The sequence below is a fragment of the Babylonia areolata genome, chromosome 28 (assembly GCF_041734735.1).
Source record: "Babylonia areolata isolate BAREFJ2019XMU chromosome 28, ASM4173473v1, whole genome shotgun sequence".
NCBI lineage: Eukaryota > Metazoa > Mollusca > Gastropoda > Neogastropoda > Buccinidae > Babylonia > Babylonia areolata.
In genome coordinates this window covers 9,299,809-9,327,193 of record NC_134903.1, presented here as the reverse complement: position 1 = coordinate 9,327,193, position 27,385 = coordinate 9,299,809, and the positions used below count along the sequence as shown (strand labels likewise).

General features: G+C 43.1%; 2 protein-coding genes across 2 annotated transcripts in view; both read right to left on the bottom strand.

The window, feature by feature from the left end:
* Positions 1–20,027, bottom strand: part of LOC143301780 (uncharacterized) — a 33,262-nt gene extending 13,235 nt beyond the window's left edge. The window contains exons 1-23 of the mRNA XM_076616171.1: positions 19,830–20,027; positions 18,249–18,498; positions 16,955–17,114; positions 16,358–16,543; positions 15,523–15,672; positions 14,872–15,015; positions 13,790–14,155; positions 13,162–13,338; positions 12,576–12,742; positions 11,420–11,602; positions 10,603–10,864; positions 9,871–10,012; positions 8,660–8,911; positions 8,196–8,323; positions 7,045–7,183; positions 6,285–6,522; positions 5,492–5,711; positions 4,854–5,072; positions 4,261–4,455; positions 3,447–3,626; positions 2,765–3,088; positions 1,930–2,217; positions 849–1,079 (exon numbers count right to left, since the gene is read on the bottom strand). Of these exons, the coding sequence (XP_076472286.1) occupies positions 849–1,079; positions 1,930–2,217; positions 2,765–3,088; positions 3,447–3,626; positions 4,261–4,455; positions 4,854–5,072; positions 5,492–5,711; positions 6,285–6,522; positions 7,045–7,183; positions 8,196–8,323; positions 8,660–8,911; positions 9,871–10,012; positions 10,603–10,864; positions 11,420–11,602; positions 12,576–12,742; positions 13,162–13,338; positions 13,790–14,155; positions 14,872–15,015; positions 15,523–15,672; positions 16,358–16,543; positions 16,955–17,114; positions 18,249–18,498; positions 19,830–20,007 (4,779 nt within the window). The 5' untranslated portion in view covers positions 20,008–20,027. The remainder of the gene's footprint in view (positions 1–848; positions 1,080–1,929; positions 2,218–2,764; positions 3,089–3,446; positions 3,627–4,260; positions 4,456–4,853; positions 5,073–5,491; positions 5,712–6,284; positions 6,523–7,044; positions 7,184–8,195; positions 8,324–8,659; positions 8,912–9,870; positions 10,013–10,602; positions 10,865–11,419; positions 11,603–12,575; positions 12,743–13,161; positions 13,339–13,789; positions 14,156–14,871; positions 15,016–15,522; positions 15,673–16,357; positions 16,544–16,954; positions 17,115–18,248; positions 18,499–19,829) is intronic.
* Positions 20,028–21,115: 1,088 nt separating this feature from the next.
* Positions 21,116–26,964, bottom strand: LOC143301779 (vitellogenin-like). Its single transcript, XM_076616170.1, has 5 exons — positions 26,699–26,964; positions 24,347–24,394; positions 22,626–22,786; positions 21,799–22,044; positions 21,116–21,187 (listed from the first exon to the last, which is right to left on the bottom strand). Exons 1-5 carry the CDS (start codon positions 26,757–26,759, stop codon positions 21,116–21,118), a joined length of 588 nt encoding a protein of 195 aa, XP_076472285.1. The 5' UTR covers positions 26,760–26,964.
* Positions 26,965–27,385: the final 421 nt, after the last annotated feature.

Here is a 27,385-nt window from a genome sequence, read left to right as displayed (position 1 = left end):
ATCATATAATTTCAGTACTGATTGATACATATTGATGACATATTTTTCTTTGTACTCACGCAGTATATATATATATATATATATATATATATATATATATATATATATATATATATATATATATATATATATATACGAGTGCAATAGCCGAGTGGTTAAAGCGTTGGACTTTCAATCTGAGGGTACTGGGTTCGAATCACGGTGACGGCGCCTGTTGGGTAAAGGGTGGAGAGTTTTACGATCTCCCAGGTCAACACATGTGCAGACCTGCTAGTGCCTGAACTCCCTTCGTGTGTACACACAAGCAGATGATCAAATACGCATGTTAAAGAACATACCCAGCATGCACACCCCCGAAAGCGGAGTATGGCTGCCTACATGGTGGGATAAAATCAGTCATACACGTAAAAGCCCACATAATTACGAGTGAACGTGAGAGTTGCAGCCCACGAATGCAGAAGAAGAAGAAGATACATGTGTGTGTGTGTGTGTGTGTGTGTGTGTGTGTGTGTGTGTGTGTGTGTGTGTGTGTGAATATATATATATATATATATATATATATATATATATATATAGGCAGAGAGAGAGAGAGAGAGAGAGAGGTGTGTGTGTGTGTGTGTGTGTGTGTGTGTGTGTGTGTGTGTGTGTGTGTGTAACCGTTACTACGAATATCCAACAAAATCCGACAAGCTTTGGGCATGTGATAAATGGTTGACAGTAGAAAGAAAGAAAGACTGAAGTAAGATATAGCGATTGGGAAATATCAACATCAACATCACCAATATATTCAATAAAACTTTTAAACAAAGAACATACACAAAAAACAACAACAGTATAAATTATTGTACCTTCATAGAGGAAGAGGAAGTGATTTTCTCAGAGCCATACTGAGTGTTCATCTCAGCGCGCCAGTCACGTGCTTCTCTCCAGGGAGTTTGAAGAGCCAAGGATCCACCAATGGAGCCAGGCTGATGCGAACCTGTGACGTCAATCTGCACGCGCTTGTGGGAAGCCCAGATGGATGTGACAGTGGAGGTCAGGTCGGTGGAAGAGATTCGGTGACTCCAAGTGGTCTTCATCTGAGATCACAGTCAGAAACATTGTGTTTGGTGTTCTGAGGTACTTTAGCTACTTCTAAATTATCATTTTTCTTCAATTTAACGTCTGATCTCTTCAAGCAATAACACACAAGAAGGTTAAGATAAGTGTTAGCCATGTGTCTGTGTTGGTTATTAATTTGAGCATGTTATAAACGGAATCAAGTGATGCACCATTCTGGCAGTTCATTTTTAAGTATAGTAAATATTTGTAATGTATATTACTATACAAATTAGAGCACGTGGGGAAAAACACATTACTTTACTTTATGTGTTTTTTCATCTTATCCACTCCTGCTGCAAAGTGACAGTGACGTATCTACCTTTCCATGGACAGAGACTGCTATCCTTACCTAATCCCGAAGTAAGGTAACAGTGATACATACACCTTTCTTCGAGCAAATTGATAATGCTGTCTCTAACTGATACTGAGGTCAGGTAACAGTGACCTATCTACCTTACCATGGACAAAGACTGCTGTCCTTACCTGATCCTGAGGACAGGTGACGGTGACCTATCTAGATACCTTTCCATGGACAAAAGATGCTGTCATTACCTGACCCTGAGGTCAGGTGACAGTGACCTATCTAGATACCTTTCCATGGACAAAAGATGTTGTCCTTACCTGACCCTGAGGTCAGGTGACAGTGACCTATCTGGATAACTTTCCATGGACAAAAGATTCTGTCCTTACCTGACCCTGAAGTCACGTGACAGTGACCTATCTAGATACCTTTCCATGGACAAAAGATTCTGTCCTTACCTGATCCTGAGGCCAGGTGACAGTGACCTATCTAGATACCTTTCCATGGACAAAAGATGCTGTCCTTACCTGATCCTGAGGCCAGGTGACGGTGACGTCCCCAGTGCTGCTGCCTGTGTCCACCTCCATGTTCATGGCGTAGGAGTAGACCTGGCTGTTGACCTTCACCATGACGTTGTTACCGAACTGACGTCCGTCGTCCTTGTGCGTGGCGCTGATGCTCACTGACCGCACGCGGCTCTGACGCGCTGTGGACTGGAGGTCCAGCTGGGCCTGGAGGTCACGTGACACGTCTGTTCCACGGTTCTCGGCCGTCAAAGTGACGTCCCATTGGTCCTTGTGCCGGGACACGGTCAGCTGGAGCACACACAGAGCACACACAATCAGAACTGACACTGTGATCGATAGTTTAGTTTCGGTTTAATTCACCCCAGTGCAGATATGACCACTGTCACTGTGATCGACACGCAGAACACAGATATTTGGAGCATTGCTGAAGACACAGACATCTAAACAAGAAACTGACATCAACTTCAGACAGACTTCGAGAACGAGATCAAACAACTGCATTGAAGAACATCACTTTGCAGATCACGACTTTGGTATTCAACTAATCACGTCTACATATCATAAAAAGATAAAAGAAATGGATAAAATTAAACCACAACAGGGAAAGAAATAGGCATATCATAAGATGATATATCATCACCAATGTATCATACGGCAATTTTAGAGATTAAACATTAGTAAAATGTATCGAAGAAAATGTGTATAATTATAATGAAATACCACATTCATTAAAAACCTGACAATGGAAGCACATGAAAATATCTCTCACTAATTCGACTGTGGAAAAGGACAGGAATCATATGTCGTGAAAGACTAACGTGACATCATGCCTCACCTTGGTCCTCAGACCAGCGTCCAGCTTGTGGTTCAAGGACACCGCCATGGACCCGTAGCCACGGTAGGGAGTGTCGGCCTTGAAAGTGAGGTCAATGTCACGGAAGGTCAAGGGCGTTGCCACGACGAGGCTGGAGGTGATGACGTTCCTCTTGTCTCCCAGCACGAGCTTGGTGTTGAGCTGATGCTGGGAGCTGCTGCTGTCGAGTTCTGCACTGGCCGCCAGCTGGCTGTAGCCCTGCAGGGGAGTTGTCAGGCTGACACGAGCTTTGTGCGAGGCGAAATCAGCAGCGCTCTTGCTGCCCACCATGCCTTCAATCACCACCTGCAATCACCAGACAGGCGTGGGTCAGAAACAGACCAGAGATAGACCACAGAGAGAAAGATATAGATAGATAGATAGATAGATAGATAGATAGACACAGAAAGAGAAAGAGAGAATGAGAGATAGGTAGACAGACAGATAGGTAAATAGACACAGAGAGAGTGAGAGTGGGAGAGAGAGAGAGACATTGAGAGTGAGAGAGAGAGAGAGAGAGAGAGAGAGAGAGAGAGAGAGAGAGACCGAGACCGAGACCGAGACCGAGAGAGACAGAGAGAGAGAGAGAGACAAAGTCAGAGACACAGAGAGAGCAAATATAGAACAAACGAAAATAAGTTGGGCGTCGACGGAGGTCACTGACCTTGGCGTCCTTGTCATTGTCAGCATCCCAAGCAGTTTCCAGGGATCCTTCGTAGTTGCCCTTGACCTTGCCAGCGTTAGCGTTGAGGGTCATCCTTCTGGAGGGCACTGTGACCTCCATGCTCCACTTGCCTTTGCGTGACTTGGCCAGTTTCTGAGTGCCGCTCACACCGTACGTGTTCTGTGGAACATGGCAGCTTTTAAATCGCCACGAATGCAAGTTGGAGTGAAGGCTAGGAAGACCACAGTATCAAACACATTGTGGCATGATAATACTGGTGCGATCCAAGGCGACATTTTCGTAGCATACTAGCAGCTTGTCAGTGCAATGAACGTTGGTAATTGTCGTATTTCGTCATCCACGCCAACACTGTTGTATGACTTTACTCCAGAACAATTCATAACGATAGGTAGGTGACAGGCAAGCTCTGTATAGTGGTCTTAGAATGGCATTGTTTTTTGGGGTTGTTTTTTTTATCTAACACACTTGACGAATAAACAGTTTGTGTACACTGTTTCTGACAATGGAATGTAGGAGACACACGCAGTATGAAAACCAAAAGCTTAAGGTGTGACAGAACTATTTTGCATCCTCTCACACTGGCTTGTATGAAAGACAAACCTTACTCCAGAACAATGCATAACGGTAATCATGTGACATACAGGTACAGTGATCTCAGATTGACCGCCGTTACTGTTATCTTATACAACTGACGAAGAAAGAGTGTGTGTACACCGTTTCTGACAACGGAATGCAGGTGAAGTGTGAAAACCAAAAGCTTAAGGTGTGACAGAACTCGGATGTCTCCTCTCACCTTGCCCTGCTGAAGGGAAGCAGCCAGCGACAGGTCGTCCCAGTCCAGGTTGACCTCTCCAGACAGGGTCACGGGTTTCCTGCCGTCCACACCCAGGGTGCTGGTCACCTGATGGGAGCCTCCACCCTGGGTCTTGTACACCGTCATGACGCTGTGCTTGCTGCCGTCTGCCTTGAGGTCCAGGCTGTGCTCCCACTGAAAGACAGAAACATATGGGAGGCGACTGGAGGACGTGACATAAGTAATGAGCTCCAAAGGATGCCACTCTGCGTCCTGTCTTTCAAAGGTTGCTCTTTTCTGTAAATGTATCTGGCTCCCTCAGGAATATTCTATGTTTGCAACAATAAAAAATCAGCACACTGAAATTCATTTATGGCAATCAATTCATTCCTAATTCCAATCAACAGAAATGTAAAAACCTAGATTAGAATTCCGAAGTGACAATGTTGGCAAGTTTAAACTTGATCAGTTAAGAAGCGGGACTTTTGACACAAGAAACAAATACTGTCCCTGCTTTATATCGTGGACATTAAGCTAATCACAGCACATGCATTCGTGTAATAGATTCCCAACAGTTAAAACGGAGGTTTTACCTGTTTTTTGGAGACCTGGTTGAGGGCAGATTTCAGGGTGACGCCAGTGCCAGGGGCCGTCAGGGTCACCGCACCACTCAGCTTCTTCAGTTTGCTGCTTTTGTCATTCAGGGTCAAGGCCGCAGTGTAGTCCTTTCTTTTGTCATACGTCAGAGCCACATTGGATTCCAGGCTGGACGGGTCGTGGGAGTGCTGGCCCTTGATCTTGATGTCAATGTCCTGAATTGAATAAAATATGTAAATGACATGGGAAACACATGCAAGAACAATTACATGTTGAAACAGTGAGATTGTAATTTATATCAAATAGCTGTGGCTAAAATCGTGTAAAATGTTCCCACGTTTCTGTTACATTTCCCACTTCACTTTTTTTTTCTAAATCCAGTACCACTTCAAAACCTTGTTCCACTAACTATAAATCATTTATTCATAGCAGAGCAGTATCATACAATGTACTGAGATAAACAATGTACACATAAATGTCGAAGGGGACATCTATTTATTTTGTTCAACATCTGGTCCAAACTGAATTATTCTGAATGCTGTTTGCAGGGTTTTTGATATTTATGAGTTATTTCTAACCAAAGTAAGTGTTCAGTCTGAGCATGTGTTCTGTTTGTGGTGGACACAATTATTACCAGCTGCGGTGCTTCTGCTGACATCTTGTAGTCGAGGTTGACGTTCTGGATGTTCTTGATCTTCCTGGACAGAGTCGCAGACAGCAGAACACGTTTGGTCTTATCCTTGAAGTTACTGCCATAGTTCACTTCCAGTTCTCCAGCGGACAGCTTCTTCTTGTGGTCCAAGTCCAGTTTCACAGCAGTGTTGTAATCAGGGAAACTCTTGGAGGCCAGGTTACTGGTAGACATCGATAATGAAATCAATCAGAATTATATCAATGCTGTAAATTAAAGACACGAGGATGGTATTATAAATGGGTGAAAAAGGTAACCTCAGTATCGTTTAGACTTAAACATTAAATGTCATATTTTTACCTATTGTAAAACCAAAGCAAGAACGTGTCATGTTGACATTGTAAACGATATATATGTTTTGGTACTCTAAATGTTTTAGGGCTAAGAAATAACCTGAAAAGGAAAGCAGTATTTCACTTTCTCAGAAAACAAGTTAGATGTTGCATGTCTGCAGGAAACACATGTGACAGCTGATGTCATGTCCCAAATCAATGCTCAATGGTATGGATGTGTATTATAAAGTGCACGTACTAACAGAAGCAAAGCACGTGTCATTCTCACTACATGTAATATGATTAAGTGTTGTTGACATTGTTTTTGTTGCTCGTGTTATTGTCGTTGCTGTCGCTGCAGCTGTTGTGGTGGTGGTTGTTACTGATGTTGTTGTTGTCGTCGTTTATTTCTCAGTCATGGTATTCTGTCCATGAAAGCAGTGGACAAGGACTGGAGTACTTACGATCTAAGGGAGTACTTGTTGTAGGCCTTGGTGGACTTGTCTGACAGTTTGGCCACCAGTTCCACCTTGTCCCGCACCACACGGGGCACGTTGTAGGTCAGAGTGGCACGGCCACTGGCCAGACGTCCTTTCTTGACGCTGACACTGCTGGACAGAACACCGCTGACCAGAGAAGACTTCACACTGGCGCTGCTGGTGTAGCGAGCGCTCGTTCTTCGCTCAGACCTTGTGGCAGTGACTGCAATACACAAAATGCAAACCCATCCTAATTAGTTTGCAGAGCTTGAATCAGCCATAATTACGACCTGAATTATTTAGGATGTTATGAATTAACTGGTATAGAGCAGTTTTGTTGTTGTTGTTTTGTACGGCATGCATAAACTTTCTTCTGGACGTCTGTACAGCCATAAATTATCACTATAATTTGATAATGGAGGGACATGCGATATTCGTAGACTCACAGTTTAAAGGCATACTAACATGAGACTAATACTAGTATGGACGTTTCTTGATTGACAGAGTATACATTGCACAGACAGGGCAATTTCGGAAAATTCGGGTACACACGTTAATTTTTTAATGTAACTATCTACAGGCAAGCCAATTTACAGGGACGTACACGTACATCCCAATTTGTACGCAAATGTATCAATTTCTATCTCACACAATGCACAGTTTCTGTGGGATCATGGCGCACAGACACACGATATTCTAAAGCGTACCGCACATCTTATCATCTGGTATGCAGATAGTAACTCACGCTGAGCAATGAAGGGTTTGAAGTCGACAAAGGTGAAGGTCATGTCGGTCTTGAGGAACTTGCCCTGGTTGTAGAGAGCAGAGCCAGTGAAGGACACCAGATCTTTTCGTGGGAACTTGATCAGTAGAAACGGGTTCACCTGGCATAGACACAGACACAGACACGCATATACACGTGCACACACACACACACACACACACACACACACACACACACACACACACACACACACACACACACACACACAGAGGTACAGTATAACATTATCACCAACTGCTCAGGGCTTTCTGTTTAACTCTAATCAATCTAACTGGCGTTACTTCCATAACGGTCATTCCCAGTCTCGAAACATTCACCACACCATACCTAGGTCTTCGAACAAGCAGATGTGTTGTAATGTATATGGATTTATCCGAACGTAGTGTTTCCTCATTGATATACTGAAACTGAAATTGTAGCTCAATGCTTCCCATCTGAACCCAAACCAATGTCAACTGTTCCAGGTCATGAACAAGCCTTGATCTTTAATCACCCACAAATGACATTCACACAACTGATGGGGTTCAAAACCATCGACCCTCCTATTTGCAGGTTGTGATACGAACCACTACACCATGGTATATGTAAAACCAACCACAGATAACCAGCAAAAAACAACAAACCCAAAACAGCTGTCATTCAGTAACAGATAAAATTTGTATTTGTATTTCTTTTTATCACAACAGATTTCTCTGTGTGAAATTCGGGCTGCTCTCCCCAGGGAGAGCGCGTCGCCACACTACAACGCCACCCATTTTTTTGTATTTTTTCCTGCGTGCAGTTTTATTTGTTTTTCCCATCGCAATGGATTTTTCTACATAATTTTGCCAGGAACAGCCCTTTTGTTGCCGTGGGTTCTTTTACGTGCGCTAAGTGCATACTGCACACGGGACCTCGATTTATCGTCTGATCCGAAAGACTAGCGTCCAGACCACCACTCAAGGTCTAGTGGAGGGAGAGAAAATATCGGCGGCTGAGCCGTGATTCGAACCAGCGCGCTCAGATTCTCTCGCTTCCTAGGCGGACGCGTTACCTCTAGGCCATCACTCCAACCGTCACCACAGTCATACAATGTCATGTTAGAGGAGAGGTAGGTGGAACTGTGAAGTTACCTGGATTCTGGCGTTTTTCTTGCTGTTACCCATGCTCATCTCTGTGCCGACGCGGATGGAATATTTTGTGTCTCCCTTTGCAACGGAACCAGCCAGGCTGATTTCCTTATCCGTGTTGGTCAAGACAGCTGTAAGGAAAATGAAATGTGAAGAAAACAAATACAATGAAAAGGGAAAAAGAAATAACAGTGTTGTTGAAACTCACGAACACTCATCACCATGCATTGACAACCACACACACACACACACACACAAAGGAATAAAGCAAACAACGTTTCTTTGTTCTAAATAATCATGTTTCGCATGCTTCTACAACTCTCATTACACATGCACGTAAAGGCAGTTCCGTATTCCTTCCTTGGAATGCTTTGATAAATAGAAAATACAGTCAGCAGTGCTAAACAAGGTCATGTCTTACAACAAAGACAACGAAAGCCACAAAATAGAGATGAAAGGCCACTCACTCTTCAGACTCATTGGCTGTTCAGTCACACCACTCAGAGTCAGGTCAACAGTGGAAGATTTCTCCATGGAAACGATGCCAGTCAGAACCATGTTGTTGATGCCAGGACGACGAATCTCAACCAGGGGGGTGTAAGTGACGCCATTTTTGGACTGGTCGATCTTCACCTCTGTTGTCAGGGCGTATGTGTTGACGTCGTCAGTGACGAAACTTCCGCTGACACCCATCAATTTCTTGGTGGAGGTTATGTCTCCTGCGGAAACGTAGTTATGTGAAATGAAGAAAGTGTTCGCTGGCATGTGTCACGTTATACTGAGAAATGGAGATGATGATTATGATGATGATGATGATGATACGAATACGTATTTAAAGCCTTCAGCTGGAGACTAAGCTTTAAGTACAGAGTCATTTGCATAATAGGCTGCCGACTGACCGCAACCATTTGGGCGCTCATCATTTGTTTCCTGTGTCATTCAATAAGGTTTCTGTCACACACACACATGTACTCATACTGACATGCAAAATTTTACGTGCAAGACTGTTTTGTTTATTGATTCCGTCATGTAGGCAGCCATTCTCCGTTTTCAGGGGTGTGCATGCTGGTTATTTTCTTGTTTCTATAACCCATCGAACGCTGACATGGATTACATGATCTTTATCGTGCGTATTTGATCTTTCGCGTGCGTATACACACCAAGGGGGTTCAGGCGCTGGCAGGTTTGCACATATGTTGACCTGATAGATCGGAAAAATCTCCATCCTTTACCAACTAGGCGCCGTTACCGAGATTCGAACCTGAAACCCTCAGATTGAAAGTCCAACGTTTTAACTACTCGCCTGTCGCGACCATTTCAAACAGATACATTTTACAGTCCTGGCTATTTTGTTACGAGGTTAACTCACTCAGTACGGCCAGTCCTCTCTTCTTCTCTACACAGACCCCTCGGATGTCCAGTGGGTGTCTGAATGACCCAACCTTTAGCTTCCGTCGTCAGAATTGTGGTATTCTTTGTCAACATTCACGTCTTCAGTATAAGAGCCTTCCGCTTGCAATATTTTGATGATGGTAATTGGGATGAAACGCTGTTAAGGTCGTCTCTTTCGCCGTTCGTACGGAGAGAGTTAACATATTGGTTGATGTTTCAACTCTTTGCCCAGCCCTGTCTGCAGTTCATTGAATGAGTTCTTTGTGTCATTACTCTTTGTACTGACCTTTGAACTCAGCTTTTTTCCAGGGCGAGGCTGCACTGATCTCCAGCTGTCTGTCCGTGATGACCATGTCCAAGGCCAGAGAACGATCCACTTTAGACCCTGGCGTGTTGAACGACAGCTGAGCCATGGTCTTCTTCTTGCTCTGTACACAGCATGAGACAGACTGGATGTAAGACAATCAGCTCCTCCGCTGTGTGAATATTAACTTCACAAAAAAGCTTCATATTGCGAAACGAATTTTAGAAATGGATGGGAAGGAAATTTCAAACCATTGGTAGACAGTTAATGGGGGCCCGGCCTTTGAGCTCGCTCCTAGGGAGGTGATATAAGTATGCCTGATATGCCAACAGTTTCAAAACATGTGGACTCGTCATTACGTAATACACAGTGGACTCGTCATTACGTAACACACACACACACACACACACACACACACACACACACACACACACACACACACACACACAAATGGAGTCGTCATAATATATAGTCTCTCTATATATTTTTTTTATTGTATGTGTGTGTGTGTGTCTCTGTGGGTGTGGGTGTTTGTGTATCTGTATGTCTGTGTCTGTGAGTCTGTGTCTGTGAGTGTTTCCCATTTAGATGAGTGAACATTGATGAGAATGGAAAGGTTTCTGACATGGTGACGTTCATTTCTTCCGAATGAAAGTAAAACCAGTGTAATGTGTGATTTTTCGCGATAAAGCACTTTTTTTTGCACCAGCTTACCTCCACACTCTTGGCCAAGAACTTGTAGCTGGTGTGAGTGTCCCTCTTGTACAGAGCCAGGCTGAGAGAGGTGGGCCCAGTGAACGGGTAGTAGGGGCCAGAGACACGGGTGGACGCGTTGGGGTACTGCAGTTCTCCGCACAGCTCCAAACCAGTGATGCGTGACGCCAGCTCTCCTGTGCACACCTTGACGGTCTTTCGGTTCTCGGTGATCATCTTCTGCTTCTTCTCCACCGTGTTGTGCACGATGCTGAACTCAGAGCTGAAACGGATGTTGTGTGTTGTGTGTGAAAAAAAGAGAGCATACAAATGTGTTCCAAAATATACAAAGTAAAAACATCACCCCTTTAGTGCAACGCATCGACAGATTACCACCACATAATATTGGTACTGTAGGTGCCAGAACAGGAAGGAGCTGAACATGATGTTGTGTGTGAAAGATAAAGCCACATTTCAAAACATGTAGAATAATGACATTACGTATCTACTGCAAAACATCTAAGGACTATCACTTCCAACAATCCGAATTACCACTTTTTTTCAAAATAATGCACAAGCTCAGATTTGCATACGATAGACACCAGAACACAAAACAAAGGCATGTATGAACAACGATCCCTTCATAGTACAACAACCAGTGTCTCTGTAGTGCAACGACTCGACAGACTACCACTCCACAATCATATTGGTATTGTCAAATATAATTCAAAAACATGACCTGTCTTGACACCAGAACAGGAAACGAAGCCATGTGTCAAAAACGGCCCCTTCATTGCACAGCAACGAGTGTCTCAGTCCAAGAGATGCTGTCACCAACCTGATATCCAGCAGCTCCATCTTCTCCTGAGGAACATCCACTTGCATGCTCAGGACGCGGCCACGATCAAGGTCAACGCGTGCTTTGAGGGCACTGCTGGAGTGGAGCGTGCCAGTCACGTGCAGGGCAGCACGTGACACCTGGGCATCCACCGTCATCTGACCGGAAACGCGGATTGCGCCACTGAAACAAGATACAGGTTTCTGTTAGCTGCATTGCATTTCCTTGCATTTCTTCATCTGCAGTTCTGAAACAATGTCACAGTCAGTATGTAAACTGTGACGCAAAAGAGTCACTAATGCAAGGAATCGTTGTTAACGTTTCTTACGTTAAACAGCGCAATCTGTGAGCTATATTAGATCCACTAAGTTTCCGTTTCCATGTTTGGAAAGATGCTGTGGTAATTTGGATTCGAAAGAGTTATTAATACGACGAACGACAAGGAAATTGTTAATAATTGGCACTATAAACACCATGATGTCTTGACTGAAACAATACGAATAAAATCAAATATGACAACACACACACACACACACACACACACACACACACACACACGCACACACACACACACACACACACACACACACACACACACACATATATATATATATATATATATATATATATATATATATATATATATATATATATATGTATGTATATATATACAAGACACACACATATATTCGTATATACAATCAAGCACAACACAAACACACACTCCGCACCCCCCCCCCCATATATATATATATATATATATATATATATATATATATATATATATATATATATATATATGTGTGTGTGTGTGTGTGTGTGTGTGTGTGTGTGTGTGTTATATAGTGCGTAATTGTTTTGTTGTTGTTTTTTGCAAAAAAGGAAATATTTCAGGTCAAAACGTAGTCTTGTATAATAAAAACAGTTAAAAACAAACAAACAAAAACAAAAAAACAAACCAAAACAACAACAACAAAAAAATCCTGATGTGGATGTGTGCTTTATTTTACATCTGGGATTCATTTCTCTGCCCTCATCCCCAGGAAGAAAAGTCTGATCAGAGCACGTAACACAAATACGTAAAACAGTGTTCTGGTCATCAATCAAAACACAGCATCATCAGTCAACGATCACCACCGTGTGGATAATGTCTCACCTGGGTCTGATTTCACCGTCGACCTGCAGACTGCGCGGTGATGCAGAGATCTTGCGCGTGTTCACCTTGCCAGAGGCCTTGAGGTCCACGGTGGCCGTTCCCTTCACTGTCAGTGACAGAGGCAGACCACAGGACGTGGGCACTGTCATCTCGGTGTCCAGGAATTCCTGACAACATCAAGGCACACCCTTCAGCATGGGCTGGCTGCACGTGTCAGTATCGCAGACAGACCCCCGCCAGCCCCCAACCTCCCCCTCCTCCCTCCCACAACCCCTTCCCCACCCCCAGCCCCACCCCACCCACCGACACACACCACATTATGTGAATCATACAGATACTAATTTTTTTTTTAATCTATGAGTGTACTATTCCTTGTCCTTCACCAGGTCATCTATGGAAACACCAGGTAGATGGATTACCATTGTGTGAGTTACAGAGTCAATCGTTGTCCTTCAAAATGTCGCTAATGAAAGTAGGAGAGTAACGCTGTGAATCGTGGATATGTGTTGTTTATGCTATGAGTTCATCGTTTGCTATCCTTCAACAGCTCCTCAATTCAATATAAAGGCCTAGACCAATGCCTCACCATGCTGTGAGTCATGGAGACGTCGTAGTTCTTGTTCAGCTTGAGGAGGAAGTCCATCAGGTTGAAGGAGGTGGCAGAGGGGAGGGAGTCCAGGCCCTGGAAGCGCTGGAAGGCCATCTCGTTGCCGAACATCCTCAGGTACAGTGACCCCTTCAGTTCGTCCAGCTGGCCGTCACCCTGCAAGGGCACAGGTCACAGGTCACAGGTCAAAGAGGTCAGCAGGACTCAGTGTTCAGTCTGTTACTGTCACTGTATGTGTAGTGTGTTCGACATGCTTTCACTGTCATGACGGTAGTTTCAAAGTGTAGATAGCAGAAAACGTGAAGAAGAACCATTATCATAAAGAATAGATGAAATATATGAATGAATAAATAAACTGCTCAATAAATACTTAATTTATAACAATTACATAAAGAAAGAAAGAAATTGTTCCTATTGTTCAAATCAATTTCGATTCATTTTCCTTCAAACCCAGTGATTCAAAACATTTTGCTAATAAGAATCTTATCACCAGGAAAAGACACACGTGCTGTTCAGTCATTTGAACTCAATCAGCGCATTTTTCACACAATCATAAATAAAACACGGAATAGTCCTCATCAGATGACAGACAATAAATATGTCTCACCTTGGCACTCTTTCCAAAATAACCATTGGGTCCCAGCAGGGTCTCCATCAGGTATTCCAGACCTTCCAGTCTCAGGCCAACGTCCAGCAGGTTGAGGGAACGGCCGAACAGATCCACAGTGAGGTTGGCAGACGCAGAGCGGGGCAGGGAGGAGGAGGAGGACCACACCAGGTTGCCCTCAGCAGCAGCTCCGCTGTTGAGCCGTTTGAGGAAAGCAGAGCCCTCGTAGTTGCGGGAGAACTGGAGACGTCCCAGGTTGAACTTGGCGGGCAGCTGGACGTTCTTCAGCAGTTGTCTGACGGCCTGTTTGTGGGGACTGGACGTCTCCTGCAGGTTGGTCAGGTGACTCCACACAAAGGACCCCAGCTGGACACAGCACAGTGCACAGTCAGTTCAGTATATACGGGACCGTTCAGTCAGTTAAGTTGGTACAGATTTTTAATCTCATGTATTTCCACACGGTTTCAGAATAGTTACGACGCCTGTCTGTCAGTACAGTTTCAGTTTCAGTTTCAGTAGCTCAAGGAGGCGTCACTGCGTTCGGACAAAACCATATACGCTACACCACATCTGCCAAGCAGATGCCTGACCAGCAGCGTAACCCAACGCACTTAGTCAGGCCTTGAGAAAAAACAAAACAAAACAGAAAAAACAAAAAACAAAAAAAACAAAACAAAAAACAAACAAACGGGGGAATAAATAATAGATAAGCTTACATAAATAAATAAACAATAATCATAATATAGAAAAAAGTAGTAGTAATAATAATAATAATACTAATAAAATGATAATAAAAAAAATAAAATAAATAAGACAACAATGGTGATAAATAAGCAACTAAATGTAAAACATGAAGACACACATTCACACATACACCCACACATGCATAACAGATATGCACCAAACATGCAGTTTCACAGATATGAAAGTACAGTAACCGTGGGGGTCTGGGTACTGATCCAGTTCTCTCCCTTTCTCTCATCGTTGGAAACTCGAACTGAGCATCTGGTTATTCGGGTGAACATTTTACTAATACATTCGATGAAAAGAATAAAATTGGGAGAAGCAAGCCATGTTCTCACCTGCTGGTCGGTTTCTGATTCCAGGAGAAGTTGCACGCGTTGCAAGGTGACGTCATCAGGACACGTCATCACCGCCAGGTAAGCGGCAATACGTAATTCTGAATCCTCCTGCTTGTCCTCCATGATTTGGTTCACAGCTTTGCGCTGTAACACAGGCCCTCCGTTATACACTGAGGTTCAACGAGACAACGAAACACCACACAGAACATGACAAAGTATTTGTAATGTATTCAGTTACGCTGCATTGTTTGTGTTGAATTGCTTTTCCTGGCGTTGCCTTATTTTGCATCGCCATGTATTGAATTGTATCGTGTTGATTTATATTCTTATTGCAATCCAGCTCCTGTGTTGTTGGTTTTTTTTCCATGGAATTCAGCGTGCTTTACTCAGACATAACGCATCATCATAATCCGATAAAACAAGCAGAAAGCAATAATATGAGAGAACTACTCTCTCGGCGTTTTGTGGGGATGCTGTTTCCTACGTTCCATCGACTACTCATGCGTATTCAACTCAGTGCATTGAAAATGGAACACATCGAACAGTAATGTCATGTGCACGTACAGACAGACAGACAGACAGACACACACACACACACACACACACACACACACACACACACACACACACACACACAGGTCAGAGACTCACGTCAGCATCACAGGGCATACGTCTGAAGGCCTGGGCAGCCGCCACACGGACCTCCATGGGGTTCCTGGTCCTCCTCACACACTGGTTCACCACAGACACGGCGCTGCTCACGTGACCCGCGTTGCCGATGGCTCGCAGTGCCATCAGTACCTGAAACACGATTGGTGTTCGCCGTATCTTTCAGTGCCGTAACTTTACAGAACAATCTCTGAGTGTTAAAGTCTATATTTGTTTGACTGTTACTATATACAGAACAATCTTTGAGTGTTCAAGTAAATATGTGTTTGACTGTCACCGAATCTCTACGTACGATAGGGAAATATATTAAACACAGACTGAATCAAAACATAACCCACAAACTATTGATGATGAAGCTACTGCTTATGATGATGATGATGATATAATATCTCTCTCTCTCTCTCTCTCTCTCTCTCTCTATATATATATATATATATATGCATATATATACTTATGTCTATCTTTATTCGCATGCAGAACTTTTCGTGCTTATATATATATATATATATATATATATATATATATATATATATACATATATATATATATATATACCTTCTTATATATTGCCACATTACAATCAGTAACCTCTGGTGAGGTGTTTTTATTATTTCAGAGTGTTCAAATACACTATATCATTTTCAGGAAGTTAAAGCATGATAATTCTGGAAATTTCGGTCGATATATTTAGAGGATCTCGGTGGCGCACTGAATGACGTGCCTTACTGAAATTCTTAGCACAAATTAATCAGCTCGACAACACGATTTGGGAAGTGATCACCAATTCACGTCACAGCCAGAGTCGCCGTGAACTGACCTGGTCCAGGTTTTTCTTGTTGACGTAGCAGGAGCTGCCGACGAGGTCCTCCAATGACGTCATGATGCTTTGCACTGAAGACTCCAAGCTGCACTGGGGCTGGCGCTGGCAGAAGTTGTTGACCATGGTGGACACAGGCAGCATGGCTTTCTCCACGAGGGTCTTGGACGTGAGCAGAGACTTCACCTGAGGAAGGTGACAGTATGGTTAAGACGTTTGTCTGCCAACACGGTGTCCGCGAGGGACTGGGTTTGATTCCCTCTCTCACCCTTTCTCTGACTGGAAAATCACACCAGGCGTCTAGTCATTCGGGTGAGACGACAAAACGAGGTCCCTTCTGCAGATCGCACTTTGCTCACTCAAAAAAAGAACCCATGGCAACAACAAAGTTGTCTTCTGGCAAAATTATATGAAACAAATCCACTCTAATTGGTACACAAATATGTATACATGCACTCAAGGCCTGACTAAGCGCGTTGAGTTATGCTGCTGGTCAGGCATCTGCCTAGCATACGCGCTTAAGCGAATATGGATTTGCCCGAACGCAGTGACGCCTCCTTGGGAAACCGAAACTGAAACTGAAATTGAAAACCTCACCTGCTCCAGCATGGACAAGCTGGGCTCCTGGATCAGGGCCAGTGACGTCAGCCACATGTCGGCTTCAAGGTCGGTGACGTCATTGCTCATCAACATGCGCGTCATCAGGGTGACGGCGGCTTCAGTGCCCACCATGGGCAGGGCGTCCACAAAGAACTTCCTGCACACAGAGCAGAACAAGGACTTCACGTATCTGACTGACTGACCAATTCACTTTCGTTATGTTGTTGCTTTTGTCAGTGCTGAACATTGACAAGCAGAGCAATCGACCACCATTTGTTATTTGTTGTGATTATAATTGACTTAAACAGGAAACCGTGGAAAGATCAAGGGAAAAAAAACCCAAAACAAAACACCTGATTGACAGAACACTTGTTAACAAGTATCAATCTATATAAGTGATGGAAAAAATTAGTTATGACCTATCTTTCGTGTCAGCAAATATATCACAAACATACATGATGAACAAGAGTCGAGATGCGTTTTCCTCTCCTTGCACACAGAGCGCAGAACAAGGACTTCACGAATCTGACTGACTGACCAGTTCATTTTCGTTATGTTGTCAGTTTCAGTACTGCACTTTGAAAAGCAGAGATATAAACATTCTTTTGCTATTTATTATGATTATAATGAACTGATACAAAAAAAAAAAAAAAAACAAAAAAAACACCAACAACAAAAAAAAACAACAGGAACTAGGAAACGACCAAGGAAAAAAGAAGCAACTGATTGAGCGAACGCAGCAAATGTATCGAATATGTAAATGATGAAAAAAAAAAAAAGAAAAGAAAAGAAAAGAAAAAAAAGTTCAGTCCTTTCGTGTCGGCGCATATATTACAAATAATAATAGAAAATGAACAAAATTTGTGGTGTCTGTTCCTGTGTTAAACAATATTAGTACATAAAAAAAATACAAAAAAACACGAACTAATCGTGGGAAATACGCTGTGCTTATTTCAGTTTACTTCAATATATGATGTTCAGCGTCAGTGGTAAATTCACTTTGATCAAGCAAGAAACATCCAATATAATACGTCTAGTGGACGGGGAGAAAATATCGGAGCTGAGCCGTGATTCGAACCAGCGGGCTCACATTTCTCGCTTCCTAGGCGGACGCGTTACCTCTAGGCCATCACTCCACATATATGTATCAAATTATGTTTCTACACAGAAAATAACACAAACGTAATTGACGAAATATCGACTTATGAAGTGAAGGTGGTCTGATTGCAGGATGAATAATGTGTGAACGATACAATGTCTGTATGAAACTCGGCGTCAGCGGTGGACTCACTTTGTGCGGATGTTGCCGGCACACATCGTGTTCTGCTCCAGCTTGGAGTGCAGAGCCTGGAGACTGGACGAGTCCACTCTGCGCAGGGCGGAGACCAGGGAGGAGAAGAGGCGGGGGGTGTCTGGACGGATGTCTGTCTGGGTGTCACGACACAGCTGACGTAGCACGTCTTCCGCTTCCTGTCGGGCCTTGTGAGTGATCTCCTCTTTGTTGCCGTGTTGGTACATCAGACTGACTCTCTGGGCCACGGCTGAGCACACAGCAAGGCAGAGGTGTTGGTTTGTGTTTTTGGGTGATTTGTTTCACGTTATTGGTCATGTGTTTGGGTGACATGTTTCACATTATTGGTCATGTGTTTGGGTGACATATTTCCACATTATTGGTCATGTGTTTGGGTGATATGCTTCACATTATTTGTCATGTCTTTGGGTGACATGTTTACACATTACTGGTCATGTGTTTAGGTGACATGTTTCATGTTATTGGTCATGTGTTTAGATGACATGTTTCACGTTATTGGTCATGTGTTTCGGTGACATATTTCCACATTATTGGTCATGTGTTTGGGTGACATGTTTCAAGTTACTGGTCATGTGTTTGGGTGACATGTTTCACGTTTTAGGTCATGTGTTTGGGTGACATGTTCCACATTATTGGGCATGTGTTTGGGTGACATATTTCCACATTATTGGTCATGTGTTTGGATTATATGTTTCACATTATTGGTCATGTGTTTGGGTGACATGTTTCACGTTTTGTGTCATGTGTTTGGCTGACATATTTCAACATTATTGGTCATGTGTTTGGGTGATATGTTCCACATTATTGGTCATGTGTTTGGGTGACATGTTTCCACATTACTGATCATGTGTTTGGGTTGACATGTTTCCACATCATTGGTCAATGACTGTGTTTGAGTGACGTATTCCACATTGTCAGTCATGTGTTTGTGTTTATCAATTCCCAGTGATACAGCAAACAAAATGTTCCACATTATTCGTCATCTGTTTCGGTGACATGTCCCTCCATTAACCCAGCAGACAACATGTTCCACATTATTGGTCATGTATTGACATCTCACCCATCAACACAGTATGGTTATTTGCGTGCGTTTAGTACATCCACGTTAAAACAGCAAATAGCATGCTTCATATTACTGTTCAAGTGTGTTTGAGTGACATATATCCCATTGCCACAGGACAAAAGTAGGGTTTTGCTTAATTGGTCATGCATGGTTTGATATGCGAATTTTTCATCGGCTCAGAAAAAAAAAATCAAGTATTGCATTATTGGTCATGTGTGTTTGGATTTCGCATTTCTCGTCGACACAACAGTCGACCTGTTTTCACATTACTTGCCACGTGTGTTTGAATGGCAGGGCTCCCTGGGCACAATAAAAAAGAAAAAAGGAAAAAAAAAGATTTTGCATGATAGGTCATTTGTGTTCGAATGACGTGTTTGGCATTAATTGTAATGTGTTTTGCCACATTCCACAATGAACAGAAAAGTCAACAACAAACAACAACTAAAACACGTCCAGTGAAGACAAGCTAGCCGTGTGACAAGTCCCGTCAGACTTACGCCGCACTGAGACAGGGAGGCGACTCTGGGTCTTGTACTGAAGACTCTGGGACACCTTGGTGGCGGCCCCGCTTGCCTCCCTTGAGAAAGGCCGGAACTGATGGAGTTCAGTGCAGGTGGCGCTGCTCAAGATGCCGTACCGGTCCACGGTCTGCTGGCAGTGGTGTGAGCTCTTCATCAGAGGCAGGGACTGCACAGACTGACGTCACAAACACACGTCACTCTGTGGGTTCTGCTTAACAACGAGAAGACAGGAAGACATGAAACATCTGTCTTTTTTTTTCTTCTGTCTCTCCTAATTAAGACAGTTGATTGCGCACGAGATGTTCCATGATATTCCTGAATTAAATCAGAGTCTTTAACATTAACTCGTATAGATAACTGTACGACTGTTTAAAACTTAAGCGTTATGAGCTAATTGGGATCTGATTTATATTATATTTATAACTATGTATGTACTGTTAAAAATAGTAGACCATGAATTCACAAACGAAACACACACACACACACACACACACACACACACACACACACACACACACACGCATGCACACGCATGCACACGCATGCACACACAAATCCATACACACAGAGCTATATATAGAGATTAAAGAGAAGATGGTGACACTTATACAGCACCCATACTCGGTCACAGAAAACAAAGGTGCAAAAGAAGGAAGGAAGGAAGGAAGGTTGAAAGGAAGATGGAGTGATGGCCTAGAGGTAACGCGTCCGCCTAGGAAGCGAGAGAATCTGAGCGCGCAGGTTCCTAAATCACCTCAGCCCCGAGATTTCTCCCCCTCCACTAAACCGCGAGTGGGGGGTCTGACGCTAGTCATTCGTGAACGAAAACCGATCCCGATGGAGCACGCACTTAGCGCACGTAAAAGAACCCACGGCACAAAAGGTTGTTCCTTGCAAAATTGAGTAGAAAAAATCCACTTCGATCGGAAAAACAAATAAAAACTGCATGCAGGAAAAATTAACAAAACAAAAATGGTGCGCTGTATGTAGCGACGCCTCTCCCTGGGAGGAGCAGTCCCCGAATTTCAGACGAGAAATGTGTTGTGATAAAAAGAAATACAACTACAAATACATAAAGGAGAGGCGAGAAAGAACGAAAGAAGAAAAGAAAGAAAGAAAGAAGGAAGGAGAGTATGGAGAATTAGCAGTGTGAAGGAAGGAAAACAACTCAAGACACCTGGCCCCTAAACTCACGAGACAGGTGTAAGGAGGCACGACAGCGTCTGGTAGTTCTGCGGTCAGTGTCCGGCCACATTCCTTGCTCACTCACAGTGTGGATACCAACCCTTGTTCTGCACCTGGTACTCGGCGGGGCATCTGCCGGCCACGTCCACCTGTCGTCATGAGGGTCAAGGTCAATGAGACGTGTAGAAATAAAGGCATGACGTGAAGACAGGCAGACATGAAGCATCAATATGTCTTTTGTCGTAAGACCAGTTCATTGCGTCTGAGATGTTCCACGATATTCCGGTGATTAATCAAAGTCTTTAATATCAACAACGTAGAGATAACTATGACTGTCTGATGATATAAAACTGGTTTAGGCATTGTGTTAATTGATATCATTCTTGTGATTTTGTTTATTATATATTTGAAAATATGTATATGACGTTAAAAACAGACTATAAACTCACAAACGAAACACACACACACACACACACACACACACACACACACACACACACACACACTCAGTCACTCACTCACCCACTCACCTACTCACTCACACACACACACACACACACACACACACACACACACACACACACACACACACACACACACACACACACACTCACTCACTCACTCACTCACTCACCCACTCGCTCACACACACACACACACACACACACACACACACACACACACACTCACTCACTCACCCACTCACCTACTCACTCTCTCTCACACACACACACACACACACACACACACACGCACACACCTCAGTCACAGTCTGGTCAGAGTCCAGACGAGTCATGCCGTTCTGGAAGGAGGACAGAACACCGCGTTTCACGTTCAGGGCCCACAACTCCTCCCCCTCGGAGGGACACAACTCTTCCACGACGCCATCCTGGAAGGAGAAGCGGAGGGGTTGTCTTTCCAGAAGAGCGGCAGCACGTGCTGAGTCAGGGGCACTGCGCATGCTCGGAGAGTTGGGATCGGACTCCTTGACGCTGACGTCACGCAACTGAAAGAGAAGAAATCGCGTATTTATATTCAAGCTTACACACATACACCCCCCCCCCTCTCTCTCCCTCTCCCTCTCTCTCTATCTGTCTCTCTCAGATGATATTAGTATTCCATGTCCCTAACTAATGCATAATTATACATGTTGTTCTCAATTTCCAAAGAGCCGTAAAATCTCATTCGATAAAAAAAAGCGAACCATCATTTTGCATACGAACTCTACAACTTCCATTTTTACACATACAGTTTCCAATGGCTTGAACCGTAATAACGCATACAAATTCCATATCTAACTCAGAAACATAACTTCACACATAGTTTCAACAACCCAGAAGAGAGTGATCCACTATAATGTCGCTTATAGTCTTCTACGAATCCGAAGAGCCGAACCTTAATTACGCATATTACATTTTCCACAGCTCCGAAAAGTAAATCAAATTGACACGTATGAATTTCTACGTTTAACACACACACACACACACACACACACACACTAATTATTAAAAACAACAACAATAACAAAAAAAAACAAAAAAAAAACCGAAAAAAAACAAAAAAAAAACTCCGTGGCCATCCTCTGACCTGCAGGACCATGTCACAGTCACTGATGACGTGTACAAGGGCGGTGGCAGCAACAGACAGACGTGCAGTGTCCTCACTGGCATCCTCCATAGAGGTGGCTGTTTCTGCCAGGTAGTCAAACTCGTAGGTCGTGCCGGGGGCGTAGCGGAATTTCTGGGGAGCTGTGGGCATGTCAGGGCAACAAACGTTATTATTCTTGTTTAACTCTTTCCATACGAACGGCGAAAGAGACGACGTTAACAGCGTTTCACCCCAATTACCATCATCAAAATATTGCAAGCGGAAGGCTCTTATACTGAAGACGTGAATGTTGACAAAGAATACCACAATTCTGACGACGGAAGCTAAAGGTTGGGTCATTCAGACACCCACTGCACATCCGAGGGGTCTGTGTAGAGAAGAGAGGACTGGCCGTACTGAGTGAGTTAACCTTACAAACAAACGTGTTTTTACCCTTACAATGACATAGCGCCACATGCACACCCTAGTAAATCTTTAGGGAACTGTTGATACAGATTCATTATTAAGTTAAAACCCCCAGATTCCGTTCATGCGATTAGCAGACATTTGTGGTATCTGTTATGAATATTGTGAACTGAAAACTTAGTTATTTTGATGAGACGATAAACTGGGGATCCATGACCAGCATGTACTTAGCGCACGTAATAAAATAAAATAAAATTAAAAAGGCAACAAAAGCGTTGTCTCTGGCAAATCTATGTAGCATAACCCACTTACAGGCAACACAAACATACCATGGTCACGTTATTAGTGTTCTTCAACAATAACAGTATTCATCACTTCCTTTTTCGCTTCGTCAAGTCTCCACACTCAGCTCTTTCAAGTCTGGCCTTAAAACCCACCTCTTCCCAAAATAGCCTCCCTTGCCTGCCCTTCCTTGTCTTAAGTTTCTGCAGTATTAGAGTTATGCATGTGTGTGAATGACTGGTGCGAAAGCGCTTTGATTTGTCTCTGCACAAGATCAGCGCTATATAAATACCATTATTATTATTATTATTACTGAAAAGACCGATGTTATCAATTCAAACAGCGGTGATAATGACAGACAGAACATGATCTCTGACCATTGATTCAATATTCATTAAAACAGCAATCTTAACTGAAACAGAACAGTTGTTTTAAATGCATCAATGATTAGTACACGAGTTCGAAACACCATAAAAAAAATCAACAACAGAAATATGACTTGATAAGAGTGATATTAAATAGTATACTACTACTGCTACTACTAATATTGCTACCAATGCAACTACTACTACAACAACAATAATAATAATAATAATAATAATAATAATAATAACAATAATAATAATAATAATAACAACAACAATTAATAATAATAATAATAATAATAATTATTATTATTATTATTATTATTATTATTTTAAATTGTTATCGTCATCATCATCACCACAATAGAAAAAAATATTCGGAAGAAGAAGAAGAAGAGGTAGAAGCAGAAACAACAACAGAAACAAAAAAAAAAAAAGAGAAATGATCAAGAACAGTGAAAACAATAAAAAATAAAATAAAAGAAAAAGAAAAAGAAAGAAAGAAACACAAACACACACACACACACACACACACACACACACACACACACACACACACACACACAGACGAAGAACAAGAAGAACGAAAAGAGGAGACCATCAGCGCAATGCATGCCTGACTAGACCAGTTACGGCCCTTCAACTCACCGGTGCAGCGTGTTGCACATGTTGAACTATCGTCGTTCCAGAGCGGACCTGTACAGAGGAAACCAAACTAAAATATAGACATTCAACTTACTGGTTCTTCTCTAACCTGAACATTGAAATAGAGACATCAGTATTTAGCATCAGTATCAGTATCAGTAGCTCAAGGAGGCGTCACTGCGTTCGGTCAAATCGGTCAAATACGCTACACCACATCTTCCAAGTAGATGATGCCTGACCAGCAGCGTAACCCAACGCGCTTAGAGAGACATCCAGTTTGCATTAACATTGGGATAATAGGGTTATTTGACCTGGAGCATAAAGAAATGAATATATAAATCGATAGATAAATAGATACAAGAAATAGACGAATATCATTAATAATATTGATAATACTGATACTACTACTACTACTACTACTACTACTACTACTAACAACAACAATAATAATAAAACGACTGTTTTCATTACTCTCAAGAACTCATGAAGAAAATAGGAAAGGTACTGAGGAATTGTAATGGAGATGGAAGAACAGGGAAGGCGTGTGCGTGTGCGTGCGTGCGTGCGTGCGTGCGTGCGTGTGTGTGTGTGTGTGTGTGTGTGTGTGTGTGTGTGTGTGTGTGTGTGTGTGTGTGTGTGTGTGTGTGTGTGTGTGTGTGTGTGTGTGTGTGTGTGTGTGTGTGTGTGTGTGTGTGTGTGAGTGTGTGTGACGGACAGGGACGGAGCGTGAGGTCAGGAATTGATATCATTTTCAAATCCAACCATAAAGATGGTATTGGGAGCGTAACAAGTAGAAACATATAATTTTACAAGGAAACTTCTTCTTCTTCTGCGTTCACTCGTATGCACACGAGTGGGCTTTTACGTGTATGACCGTTTTTACCCGGCCATGTAGGCAGCCATACTCTGTTTTCGGGGGTGTGCATGCTGGTTATGTTCTTGTTTCCATAACCCACCGAACGCTGACATGGATTACAGGATCTTTAACGTGCATATTTGATCTTCTACTTGCATATACACACGAAGGGGGTTCAGGCACTAGCAGGTCTGCACATATGTTGACCTGGGAGATCGTAAAAATCTCCACCCTTTACCCACCAGGCGCCGTCACCGTGATTCGAACCCGGGACCCTCAGATTGACAGTCCAACGCTTTAACCACTCGGCTATTGCGCCCGTCTTACAAGGAAACAAATGCACTTGCTGACATAACCCCCCCAAAAAGTTACACGTTCAGCCTGGGAAGAGCAGCCCCAATTTCGCACAGAGGAATCTGTCGTGTCAAACAGTAGTGTAACACAATGCAGTGAAATAAAATACTTTGATAGGAAAAGAAATAACCTTGCGGATAGAGGGGGCGGGGGGGCGGGGGGGGCGGGGGCGGGGGTTGGGGGGGAGCCTGGTACTACAATGTAGCGACACAATCTCCCTGATGAGAGCAGCCCAAGTTTCATAAAGATAATGAATTGTGACAAATGATAATGTGATACAGTATATTAGAACACAACAGAATACGCTATTTTGATAGGAAAGCAAATTGACTTAAAATATATATATATATATATATATATAAGGCTGGCGCTTAACTGTAGCGAAGCGCTCTCCCTGGGGAGAGCAGCCCGATTTTCATAAAAAAGAATGTGTTGTGGGAAAGAGTAACGCAAAACAGTACACTGGAATACAATGAACAACAAAAACAAAAACAGAATACAATACATTGCAATGCAATATTTTGATCCCCACCCCCAAAAAAAAAGAACACCCCCCCAAAAAAAACAACAACAAAAAACAGCAACAACAACCAAAAAAAACACACCCAAAACTAACACTTTCAGACAGAAAAAAAAGAGAAGGCTAGTGTTGCGTTTTTGCGACGCACTCTACCTAAGGGAGAACAGCACGGATCTCGTAAAGAGAACTGTGTTGTGACAAACAGTAATGCAAATCAGTAGAGCAGAACAGAGCAGAACAGAACACATATAATACAACACGATTCAGTGCAATATCATAAAACAAAATGCAATACAATACAACACAGCACACTCAAGTATAACACAACACGTTACAGTACAGTACTGTACAGTACAGTACAGTACAATACAATCCCACACAACACACTAAAACACAACACAACTCAACACACTACACAATACAGCACAGCACAGTTAAGTATTAACACAGCAAGTTACAGTACAGTACAGTACAGTACAGTACAGTACAGTACAGTATAATACAATCCCACACAACACACTAAAACACAACACAACTCAACACACTACACTACACTACACCACACTACACCACACCACACCACACTACACTACACTACACTACACTACACTACACTACAACTCACCTGCCCGGGCTGGAGCCAGGAGGGCCAGGACAGTGACCACAGCAGGGATGATGACCCTCATGGTGGTTAATGAAATCACCACTCTTCCTCTGTCGCGCTCTCCCTCTCTCTCTCTCTCTTTCTTTCTGTAAGTTGATGGTAGTCCTAAGGTTACCAAGCAAACAGCCTTGCCCGCTGCCAGTCTCTCAGCCGTACAGTAGAGCACAGCCGGGGATTCTCTGCTGCAGGTTCAAGTCGTTTGATCGGTGGTCTGGTGTTCCAGTCCCGCCCGTGGCCTTTTATTCCGTCCCCGCGTGCTGATACAGAAAGAGTTTTGGGGTGGGGGTGGGGGGTGGGGATGAAAGTCCATCTTTTTCTGACCAAAAAGGTTTTTCCTTTTTTTTTTTTTCTTTTTTTTTTCTTTTTTTTTTAAACCAAAGTCCGACTCGTAGCCTAGTTGAACCGCAAGCCGGTTAACCCACTGAGCTATCGGTGACGTCACGCGGTTCAGAGAGCAAAAAAAAAAAAAAAAAAAAACACCAGAGTGGCCGTGAGGCACTGTAGAGGGGGATTACTGACAAACTTTATTTATTATTGGTAAGTTAGCTGTCTCTGTGTGTGACGACTTCTGACTGGCGTCTGACTTGGAAAGAGAGACAAGGAGAGGGAGAGAGGGAGAGAGAGAGAGAGAGAGAGAGAGAGAGAGAG

Bases quoted from the DNA above. Each gene is read 5' to 3' on its own strand.
- LOC143301779 (XM_076616170.1), bottom strand. From the start codon at position 26,759: ATGAGGGTCATCATCCCTGCTGTGGTCACTGTCCTGGCCCTCCTGGCT. The intron at 24,395-26,698 runs GTGAGTTGTAGT...TCCTCTGTACAG, and splicing joins CCTGGCTCCAGCCCGGGCAG to GTCCGCTCTGGAACGACGAT. The intron at 21,188-21,798 runs GTGTGTGCGTGT...TCATGACGACAG, and splicing joins CTGACCAGACTGTGACTGAG to GTGGACGTGGCCGGCAGATG.